General features: G+C 33.9%; 1 protein-coding gene across 2 annotated transcripts in view; it reads right to left on the bottom strand.

Annotated features, from left to right (window-relative positions):
• Positions 1 to 9,736, bottom strand: part of LOC106465053 — a 32,368-nt gene extending 22,632 nt beyond the window's left edge. Inside the window, exons 1-5 of one of the 2 annotated variants that reach the window (XM_022392866.1) lie at positions 9,440 to 9,736; positions 2,283 to 2,471; positions 1,431 to 1,910; positions 820 to 987; positions 410 to 442 (exon numbers count right to left, since the gene is read on the bottom strand). In XM_022392866.1, coding sequence (XP_022248574.1) covers positions 410 to 442; positions 820 to 987; positions 1,431 to 1,910; positions 2,283 to 2,471; positions 9,440 to 9,521 — 952 coding nt within the window. In that variant the 5' untranslated portion in view covers positions 9,522 to 9,736. The remainder of the gene's footprint in view (positions 1 to 409; positions 443 to 819; positions 988 to 1,430; positions 1,911 to 2,282; positions 2,472 to 9,439) is intronic. The other variant, XM_013925246.2, reaches the window with a different exon arrangement.
• Between the last annotated feature and the right edge of the window lie 2,771 nt (positions 9,737 to 12,507).

Below are 12,507 nucleotides of genomic sequence, written 5' to 3'. Positions count from 1 at the left end.
TTTACTTATGGTGCCTACTATTCGCTTGACACAATTATCTATCTATCTATGCAATCTATCTGCCTATATTTTACTTACTTTACTTACGGTGCCTACTGTATGCTTGACTCAATTATCTATCTCTATATCTATCTATCTGTGCAATCTATCTGCCTATATCGCTGGCTTTCTTTGTCAGGCTTATATACTAAAAAGAGGGCGTCTAGCAAACACTGGGACATTCGCGGGGTTCCCCGATAATTCTAGAAACTCCAGCGCGCATGCTCCCAGTAACAGTACAATAGGAAGGACAAAACCAAATATAACAAAATTATTTTTTTCTAACCATCCTCAATAACAATTATATTAATATTAAGACTGTTATTAATATAACAAAACTAAAAGGTTTGGGAAAATAAACAGAACTTACCTGGTTGTTTTTCTTCCCGCTTTAATATATTACCTGAAATAAATTAAGTTGTTAGTGCGTTACCATAATGGCTTTCATACACACTCAACCAATGTGGCTCTAAGTAAAACCAGATCCTAGGAGGTATACAAGTTCTACACAGAGGTTTTGTAAAAATTCAAAATACAATATTTCTTTCCAAGAGGAACAGCGTCAAAAAGAACCCACATTTACTGTTAAGAAGCATAAATACTGGTACATAAATACTGGTGCAGATTTGGCTTTGAGTCGAATAAACATTTGAGTTATAAGTAATATGCATATATACATCTTCAACATTTCGATTCAAGATTTATGAAATTTTACATTTTGAACGCTGCAAAATATATTTCCAAAAAGCTAAAATCAAAAGAATAACAAAAGATTCTTACCATCTACATCACACAAGACAATGCCAATAGTGAGTGTGTGATGCAGAGGTTTGCCCATCTCGTCCACACACCATGATAAAGTTCCTTGATGCTGAACCACAGCATAACCTCCCTCTGGTGAGCACTTTGGTGGCTTCAAAATCATATAGATACGTTTTGGTGACGTAGCTATGGACAGCAGAATGAGACATTTAGAACAAACAAGGAACGATTTAAGTTTTCTAAAGAACATTACATACACCAATAACAACCTCCAAAACAACAAAATGTTATCACTTCACGGATTGATGTCTGCTTGCCAAAATTATTTGGTAAAATTCTAAAGCTAAAACTACAAATATTATAAAATATGTAAAATAATAATTACAAGAATTAACAACTCAGTTTTGTTTCTCGGTTACAATAACCTTGATATGTCGAATACTTTTTTCATCCTTTTATTACACTGTATTTATTTATTGTCACCTGCGTATATTTGCGGAAGACACTAGTCTCGAACGAAAATTAAAACAAATCCAAAAATACAAGAAAGAGTAAAAATCGCCATTCACTGCGTTACTTTCATCATTACAGCGATTTTTAAAATAATGATAAAACTTTAATAGATTTACCTGAAGGTATTGTGGATTTTGGAGAATCAACACAGGAGGATCCGCAAGCTGAAACGCAACACTTTGACACTCCTGGACATTCTTGGTCAACGTAGCACTGATAATGTGGAACGAGGCAAGGCCAAATATTTTTATCTCCTTGAGGTCGAGGGGAGTCCGGACAGGTTCCAGGTTTAGTAGCAAAGCTATCGAGAATAGAGATTGGACTCAAACATTTGAAGCCACAGTCACTAACACAGCACTTCTGTTTACCGGGACAATCCTCATCAAAAGAACAGTCATCTTTGCAGTCCTGAAGAATGCTTCGAAAAATGGTTGAAACTGAAGGCATTGGGCAAATGCCCGATTTCAGTACTGGGTTATTCATCATATCAAAAGAATCAATGTTCTTTAAAATATCAAAAAGATTCGTAAATTCTAAATCCTTGGCAATATCATTCTGGGGTAGACCAATAACAAGGGTAAAACGTGATGGCGCAACTGAAACAATTTCAAAAGGTTTAATTACCAATAATACTGAAATATACACAATTAATAATTTTGTCAAACATTACGTTGTTCTTAATGTTTTTCACTATTCCAGACTTACGTACATTGAAATAAAACTGACAATTTTGAGTACAATTATTTTGATCTAAAATAAAAACTCAGTTAATTTCACACTTGAAATAAAAACATTACTATAATATATTTTGTGATTAAGGATTATAATCTTCTACAACAAAATGGACTTAGTTTATGTTTATTACACTTAAGTTGATTTCAAGATAATGAAATTTTCGCTGGATATTTCACAAGAAAATCAGATTACTTTTTAATAACTAGCTTCAAAGTTAAAAACACAAGTATTACAAAATGTATTTTGAAAATCGTCCTCCAGGTCATCCTTGAAGTTGTTTGGCCTAACTTGATTTTTGCTATTAATCTCTCTATCCGTTGAGTTTGGAAGTGGCGACCTCTTTTTCAGCAATATTTTATTCTGACTGATCCTGGGAGAGGTGTTAAGTATTCTTTGTACTTCTTGAAAGCAGACTGTTTTAACTGTGAAAGAAAATATTTTATGAAAAAATAAATATTAGAGTAGTATAAAAAATTATTTGTGAACTTAAAAAAGGCTCATGCACAATAATAATGCTACCTTCAGCCACGCAAAAAATAAAAATTACGCTGCTTTCACAACACTTTTTTCAAACAGTAATAAAACAGCATCACCCATCTAACACTCAAAATGCATAATTATTCGTGTACAATATTTAGCCACATCTAGCATTATTAGACAAACCCCTAAACAAACAGCAAGGTAGTAAATCTGACAAAATTGCTCCTACAAATCTGGTTCAAGCCTATCACCTCTTATGAAATTCCAAATAACTAAGGTAAAATTTGTAGTTCACCTTTAAAGTTTAAGTAGATCAGCAGTCTTTATTTAGAAGTAGTCGAATCCTATGGGTATAATATAAAAAATTTCCGAAGTCAAAACAGATCAAGATTGTTTATTACTAAACAGTCTCTCAAGCTCCAGAACTTCCCCATGGAAACAATACTGGGAGGAGTACACAAGCTTCAGAACTTCCCAGTGGAAACAACAATGGCAGAGTAAAATTCTCCAGAATTTCCCCGAGGAAGCACCATTGTCAGGAGTACAGAAGCTCCAGAACTTCTACGTGGAAACAATACTGTACACAAGCGCAAGAATTTTACATTTAATATAATTAACTTCTATAAAAGCAAGGAAAATTTTGGAGCAAGCAGCCTTTCATAATACTTGCTTCCATATTCATCCAATTGTGAGATTTTCCTCAGAAATTCTCAGCGTAATTCTGCATGCAATTACTTTGTTAGTTAAAATTGTTTTGTGTCATGAAGATTTTAAGTTGTCCCACTCTCAGAATAAAACTTATGGCAACTTTTAGAAAGCTGTAGAACAACCAACACCGTTTTTCATAAGAAACAGAAAACTTTGAAAAGTATAAGATGAAAAATATATATCGAAATTAAATTCCACTAAATATACCTTAAGTTTTTAAATGTGTCTTTCAGACGGTATAATGTGATCCACTGAACTAGAAGTAAACATGTTCACGTTTCCTATCGTAATATTATTTTTTTTTGCAATATTGATATTTTTTCTAGTTTAACCAAAGTCAATTTAGACAAACTTCTAATTATATATATACACCTAGTTATTAAACATCCTATATTTCTGCTTTTGTTTTCACGTTTTGGTTAGAGAAACATTTGGCATCCAGCTCCATCTAGTGCAGAAAATCGTGAGATAGTATTCATTCTCTTTTATTATTATTGTGTTTATATTTTATTATTATTTTCTTCTTTCGTTTAGTTGAGCTCTCGGGTTTCTTTATAAAATACAAGCTGAGGTACCCATCCTTTGTCCGGATGGAAGCTATGGTAAAATAAATATCATAACTTTCATACAATTTATTTATATCATATTATTATAATATCGATTATTATCTCATCAAGATCTTTGTATAAGTTTTAAGAACTCAGTATGTATATACTGTTGCGTCATCGAGTCACATGACTACTGTGACGCAACGTTTCTAGAACTATCATGTACTTTGGCGAATGCTCTAGTGTTTGCTAGATGGGGTAGGCGGGTATATATAAGAGGGGAAAACGTGACGCGGGAGATTGTTGTAATGTGTGTATAGATAGTGAGTAATTGAACTGCAGTCACAGGGTATTGTTGAAGTTAACGTTCGTTCGTTACAGTGTTGTTTTAGCGCGAGTATTGAGATTAAGTGTATCGCAGAGTTATATTCGGAAAGAATAAACCAGTTTTATTAAGTAAAGACTTGTGTCGTTAACGTTTCGTCGGAACGAAGTTACGAAACAATCAATTAACAAACGGAGACGTAACAATACTTAACATTCGTGTTTCGCACAGAGCGTCTTTGTTTGCCATTTATTAAAACGTTGCGTTCGAAAGGAGTCGGACACGTTTTATTTTGTTCTGGACGGTTATTATTTTTCTGATTTTTATAAATGGCTTCTTGCAGAAAACATAATGTGTTGAGTGAAGATCAGCCAACTACTGAACTATTTGATGATAATTTGTCAGATCTTCCATGTGAAGGTGAAGGTGTTTGTGGATGATTCTGACAGTAACGTTGTTAACCTTCAGAGATAAGTAACGTTGTTCTGCTCTCAACTGATTCTAAATCAGAAAGTGATGATGATTCTACAAATGGTCCCGTTAGTGATTTGTTTTCCCATTGTGATAATGATAATTGGTCAGAAATAGATATTCCACCGAACTTGGAAATGTTTGAAAGAAATCCAGGGGTCATTTGAACTCCATCTGAATCCAAAAATATTGCTGCCGTGACAAGTTTAATGTTCGATGATGACTTGTTTGAAATGTTTTGTAAGTAAATGTGTAACTACCATAATCAAACTGCAGAGAAACATAAGATGTCATCTAAAGGACTTCAATGGTTTTAAGTTACACCTACAGATATGAGAAGATTCCTAGGCCTTATTCTACTAATGGGACAAGGAAATATAACGGGAAATAGCACCGATCAACAGATCCTCTTTTTATTAGCCCAATAGTTTTGCAAACAATGAGCCGAAACAGATTTGAACAAATTTGGACATTTTGGCATTTCAATGATATTCAGAAAATTCAACCAGTACTGGGTTATTTCCTCAATACATTCAGGACACTACACAAACCAAAGTAACAGTTGTCATTGTATGAGGGCATGATTCCGTCGAGAGAACGTTTAAGATTCCAAACATACAACCCTGCAAAAATTGTAAAATATAGCCTGCCGGTGAGAGTGACAGGATATATTTGCAACATGGAGATTTATACTGGGGAGGTGAAAAAATTGAAAAACTATTCTTTCAGTTCATGCTCCCAATCTTGCATTGTGACAAACCTGTTCCTATAACATAAAACAAGAGTCTGCAGAACAATCAGAGTGAATAGAGGGTTGCCGCCAATCCTTAAGTTTCAACAATGAAAAAGGTGATGTTCTCGTTTCCATATGGAAAGACAAAAGAAAAGTGAGATTGTTTACAAACATCCATGACTCATCTGTTTCTACCACAGGAAAGAAAAATAGAATAACTGGAGAAGAAGTAAAAATAAAAACCTGTTTGTGTTCTCCAATACAATACCCATATGAAAGGTATTGATCGTGCAAATCAGTACCTCTTATACTACACCATTCTCAGAAAAATAGTGAAATGGACAAAAAAAGGTAGTATTTTATCTAACAAATTTCGGCCTTTTCAATTCATATATAATCTACAAAGCCCTGATTCAACAGAAAAAAATAAAATATAAACAGTTCCTCCTCTCTGTGACAAGAGAATAGATTACTGACAAAGAGAAAAAAGGATCACTGGAACTAGATCTATCATCTGAAGGTACAAGGAGAGCCCCACATAAGTTTCAAATAAATAAAAAAAAATACAGTTGAGTTATGAAAAAAAAAATCAGATTCCTTTCAAACTCAACGTTTTAATAAATGGCACACAAAGATGCTTTGCACGAAACACTAGTATTCTCGTAACCAGTCCGCAATGTGTTAAAACATGGTATACACTGTGCGATGGTCAGAGTGACTTTGTACGAAAGGGGTAGCGGAAATACTAGTGGCAATAGGTGTGCTTTTAGTCTATGAGCCAGACCAGATCTGACTACCAAACAGAGGGACTAAATGCCACTATGATTTTTAATTAGCCTTATGTCTGCAGTATCTAAAAAATGTGATGAACTTTCGAAATCCACAGCTAAATGACGTTTTGGCAGCCATTTGTAAAGATGGCCACCAATTTATTAAAAATCATCTGAAATGCATGTGGGCACTTAAATCAAAAGTAACCTTGACAAAATGTATCTAAAATTAGTTGTAGCCTGCAACTACGTTTACTTTGTGTTATTATCTGCAACTATATTTTATGAATTGGCTCTTAAATCCTGCACAATTTTCAACATTAACTGCTGTATCATGAACGTGATATTTAATGTTCTTTCTGCACTCTTCTTTATGTTTAGGTGGATACAAGTACAAATATGAAACCCATAAACATGATAAATGCTGCGCTGTGTGATTTTCAGGATCACCATTTCATTTTGCAGTAAACATGTATCCCAATGCACTTTGCTATATATATGGGGTATATGTTCTTAAACCAGGCAATGTAATACACAAGCATTTAGACCTGCCAAAGCAAATCATACCGACTCACGTGGAATATCAAGTAATGTGCATAGACTTAAAAAAGATACCCAAAACTCGAGTGCTTTCGAATAGTTTTGGGTCTTTAAGTCTATTACACTTTATATGTGATCCTTTGTGCTAACTCTTTTATCAAAAGTAATGTGCATATCCATTTACAATACTCAAGCAAGTTCAATGAATTATCCTGAAATTTTATGTAGGATGCAACAAAAAATACTCCAATAACAAAAATGTACAACTGTTGCATTCATGTCTAGAACATCGTAGCTCATGGTTTTTGCTATATACAGGGTAATAATTGTGCAACTAATATAATATGTCATTAAGTGATGCGAGAATTCATGGTCACATTTTTGGTTTTGCTGGAGATTTTAAATAAGTGGTATGTTTCTTTCACAGAGATTCAATGGAAAGGGATTAGCGTGCTGATATCTGGACAAGAAAAGGCAGACATGTGTCTCCTGTTGTATGTCAAGCATGCTGCAGAGAAATTTCCAAATCTAGTTATTATAACAGATGACACTGATATCTTCATTATTTGCCTAGGGATGAGCCAGAGTATCAACAGTAGGATCTTCTTCTGAAGGGGTTCAAATCATCTGTGAGGGTCGTTGAGATGACAAAACTAGCTAATGCATTGGGAAGTGATGCTTGCAAAGCAATGATAGGCCTTCATTCGTGTACTGGGTGTGACACAGCTAGATCATTTACTGGAAAAGGGAAATTGAAAGCATTGAAACCAATGATACGGGATCCAAAGTTCTTGGAGGCATTTGCCTTACTCAGCAAAATGTGGACCCTTCTGGATGAAATATTCAGATTTGTTCTTGTTCAAGAGTTTATGTCTCAACTATACTGCCATAACAGCAAACTATTTGAGGTCAATGAGCTGCAATACCAAATGTTCCATAGCAAACATAGTGAAATTGAATCTGGACAGCTCCCACCATGTGAAAACTATTTGGTGCAGTACACACGTCGTGCAAATTACCAGGCTGCCATCTGGTAATGAAGTCTGATAAACTCCCTAGATATTCATATCCCTAGTGCAGGATACAGGTGGGCAACAGATCTCAGCAGCAATCTAGTTGTGCAGTAGATGACAGGTTTGTCAACTCTAGATATCAACCTCAGTCTGATATCATGCAAGTGTGCTTGATTTTATTGCAAACTACTTACCTGTGCCAACGTGGTAACTGATCAAGAAGTTAAGTGAAGATGTACAAGATTCGTCATGTAGTGACGAGTAAACACTTCATTCAGCATCTTCCATGCAGCTTTTCTCTTTTTTAGCTGCTACCCATCATATCCTATCTATTCATTGGTTAATTCTATCAATTTTGTTGGTTGAACCAGTACTAGTATTTTGCTTATTTTTTTTACTTAGCCTACAGTCCAGAAATGGATATGCCTCAAATAAATGTCAGAGAATAAAGTTTATGCTGAAGGAAAATGTGTCACAGTTCAATTAAACATGTTTTCAATTTCTTTATTAATAGGCCTTCAGTCTCTGAGATTGGAAGGCCTTATGTTTTAGTTATTATTTTTTATATCTTTTTCTTTGCTATTTTCATAGCAATAGCTTTTGACGGCTATATCTGATCATCAGAAAACTTGGCACAAACATTGCATGGCGCTGTGAAAAGAAGCCTGTTGATTTTGAGCCTGGTTCGACATCCAATATGGCTGCCAGGTGGGCATATTGGATTTCGTTCTTAGCATGGTAAGTCTGAAACTTTTCGACCAATCTTCGTGAAAGGTGATATAGACAATTGATAATCCTGTATGAAGAAGCCTATTGATTTTGAACCCAGTCCGAAATCTACAAAGAATGTCAGGTAGCCATCTTGTATTTTCTTGTCACTGCACAAAGTGCCTCAATCAACCATCATGATAGTTAGTATAGACAACCAATTTGTCTGTGGGAAGAAGCCTATTGATTTTGAGCTCACCCAATATAGGCTATGTGGATATCTTAGAAACATTGGATGTCCCACTGATGGGAATACTGGACATATTGTTCTGGGTTTTTGTTACTCAATTCTCACAAAGAAACATTGTTGCAAGTCAAACCTAATTTAAAAATATTTTGTCAAGGTTACCGAGGATTTAGATGCCCAGATGCAAAATAACTTGCATTTTTGGTGAGTTTTGATGAATTGTAAAACACCTTGAAAAATGGTTGACAAAATTCATTTAGCTGTGGATCTCAAATATCAATCACATCTTTTCAGACACTTCAGATATATGGCTAACTAAAAAAATATAGTGGCGTTTAGTCCCTCTGTTTTGTAGTCAACTTTCAATTTTGGGGTCTGGCTCATGGATTATTTCTGTTGCCTGCTTTCAATGCTGAGCTCCTAATATCCTTCCACAATGTCTCACGTGATCAATTAAATGACGGTCATTGGCTGCAGAAGTGTCTTACTCAAGAAAGAGCTCTTCATATCAACCTTATTGTGGCTGTTGGAGTAGAAACTTCAGTTGAGTTTATATATTATTGCAATAGTGGCGGCCAATCTTTTTAATTGCATTCTTCCATAGAGAAGCTTGCACACTCTCCAAGATATACTAGAGATTAGGAAAGTAAATATGTGAATTACTATCTCCTGTTGTTGTGAATAACGAGAATTATAATTATTGTTTAGAATATTTGTGATATTTTTCGAAGACAGGTTACCTTTTTCCTATCTTTGCTGATGAGAATATTTTTTAGGTTAAAATTCTTGAATTTATAATTATTTCATCCCTAAAAGCAAGCAAACACACAAAACTAACTTAGCTTACCAGTGGAAATTCGATGTTCTGTGTGAAGGTGTTTCAAATTGCTGACCAGACAGAGAAACAGCAAGACAACTTGTCCCTTCATTTTCCTATTAAATTAAAAACTACAAATTGTGTGTTATTTCAAACCCACAGATATCAGGTTTGAAGGTAACGATAAATCAAAGAAGAATCCAAACCTGTTTCGCCAACTTTCTTGTCTACGCGGAAATAAACACACAGCTGAATCCACAGAAAATCGTCAGTAACTCTGCTACATTGACCCCGCCTACTTGGTCACGCGGTACACGTACATGTATAAGTCTGCAGAAGCTGGTCGAAGATTTAAATATATCCCAACAAAGAATAAATAGCCGTTCCGTTAGAAATACGTGTTTAATCCAGGATCTAAAATCGTAATGCTGCACATTTGTTAACGAAAACGAAGTTTTCAAACAATATGATTTATATTTACAATACATACCACTAATGAACAACCTCGAGAGATTTCGCAAATTACTTTAAACCTCTGTATAACTTTTCTATATACCCACTTACCTTAACTATAGGCCTGTACTTTACGAACATGATATTTGGGACATTCGCAAAGTAATAATATTTGAAGTAAAGTAAAACTATGACAAAAATCTGAGATAATATTGCATATTCTTTTCCATTCACCTACCAGAACAAATCTACGATATGAGAAACTAAGTTTTCTTTGCCTAAGTTAGTTGTCTAATTTGTTAGAGGGGAAAATAAATTTTTCATATATGATCATATGCCCATCAGGGGCACAGTACTGCTGGAGCGCACCGGAGCATCTCTCTGGCTCCTAAAATTAGAGCTGAATCCCAAAAAATGTATATAAAAAACTATTCAATTTACACCTGAAATTAATGTCCTTCATAGAAACAAGCATACAGACGGCCAGGGAACAGTCTATCTGTGTGTGATTCCCTGTATCCAGTAGTATAGCTCTCAGACCGTCTAGCACACATTCTGTCACTCACCCTGAGGAACGCCATTGGCTAATGAATGAAACTTAACTTCGTTAACACTGTCGTGTAGTCATTAGTTGATGAGTGAAAGCTTTACTTCGATAATACTACAGTATAACAATTAATTGACGAGAAAAACTTAACTTTGATGGCACATTGACACTACCATACAGAAATTGTTGATAACACACTGACATCACTGTCCAGTTATTGCTGATGAGTGATAACTTCAGTAACATATTGACACTATTGTACATCCATTAATTGAGGAGTGAAAGCCTAACTTATATAACACTATCCTAAAGTCGTTAGTTGATGAGTAAATACATCTAAAAGAAAACTGATTTTAACAACAATAAAATGTTTCAAATGAACGATAATGCACTAGAAAATTTGAAAGAACCCACCAACGAAGAAACAACGGAACTACACTGGGGTCAGAAAACGAATATTTATTTTGAATATATGCGGGATAGTCAAGAAGACAGACAATTTGTTTTAAGACAGTAGCGGGAATTAGTCAGTGTGTTCGATATAGGAGTTACTTTGTACAAGTATTAAAGTTGGTTTGATTTTGCGTTAGTCATTATCAATTTATGAACGTGAAAGGATAATTTTGATTTTGACAAAAAAGTCTCGGATAAACAAAACTATATGTATTCAATTCTTAGTAAGGTTATTAAAATTATTACTTAGTTTATTAACGAAAATTTAGGAAAATTTTACTCTCCTTTCAAAGATATTTTAATATTTCAGTAGTGAATTACAGAGATATAACAACAAGTGCTAAAATTGGCATTTCTGAGAATGTATTTGTTGTGAAATGTGCGACGCGTGTGTTAGCATGACCTCCAACGTCAAACAGATGTTGTAACAGGTAAATAGTAATAGCTATAGGTGTGTAGCAAGTACCACTACGGTGTCAGGACACAAGTTATCACTATGCTGTGAAACGATGCAAGTACATGCAGGCAGGTACACTTCTGACTGTATCTTTTGGATTCACTCTTATATGTTAAAACAAATACATGTATACAGGAAGAGAATATCTAAAGTTGCTATAGTTTGCCTACAACCGACGGTAACAAATCAATACTGCAACATGTGTACTTAGACGTTATTCCGTTACTGAGAAGGTCAGATAATCAATTGAAATGAAACACCAAAACACAAAAACAAAAAGTTAGACAGCAAAAATTCATGAACTTGAAATATGTTCAACAGTTTGAGTTTGTACATAGTTTATATTTAAAATCATTAAGTCATAATTGTATAGAACTAATATTAATATTTTTTAGAATTATTATTCACATTTCTCTTGTTGCTAAGGCAGTAAATTCAGCCTTTCTTTATTCTTTACATTGTTAATCAATACTCTGCATAATGTACAACACTAGCGTCATTTATATAAATATATAAAACCTAAACACAAATAATTTGTTTCATATCCTTCAAGTGCAAAATTTTTAAAGGCTTAGCAACTTACGTCAAGCAGCAACCAAGTACAAAGGTCGTAACTAGAAAAAATAATTGTTCGCTTTACTTTTTTATTTACTGTTCTATGTTTTTGGAAAATATGTTTAAGAACTTATTTCAAAATAGCAATAATCTATATACATACATAATGTATAATAATTGAAATGACTGTATTTTACAAAATACTAGTCAACTGAAACACAGCCAAGACAAGTTACTTTGTATAGAACAAAGATCAGTTTTATGTAATTTGATAAGGTAATATGAGTGCACGTGAGCCATGTCATTGTAACTTCTGTATTGTTAGCCAGGTACAGGTGAAAAGAAATATAATAAGAATAATAAATATATATAAATGTATAATGTTATGAGATTTAAGCTATTTCGTCTAAACATTTATGTTTTCGTGTTATAATTTGTGTTCACTCCAGAATGATAGAGGTATAATTTATGTTTATTTCCTAATTTTTATGGTGGTTACGATATTGTTCAAATATAATAAAAATAATTACTGAAAATAATAGATAAAATATAAAGTTTTTCTTACGAAACATTTGATAATTATCTGGACATTATAAAGATTTCGCATATGAAATTTCAAAATTTTTTGATGCA

This window comes from Limulus polyphemus, unplaced genomic scaffold, assembly GCF_000517525.1.
Source record: "Limulus polyphemus unplaced genomic scaffold, Limulus_polyphemus-2.1.2 Scaffold1819, whole genome shotgun sequence".
In the NCBI taxonomy this organism is placed as follows: domain Eukaryota; kingdom Metazoa; phylum Arthropoda; class Merostomata; order Xiphosura; family Limulidae; genus Limulus; species Limulus polyphemus.
This window is presented reverse-complemented; position numbering and strand designations above follow the sequence as displayed.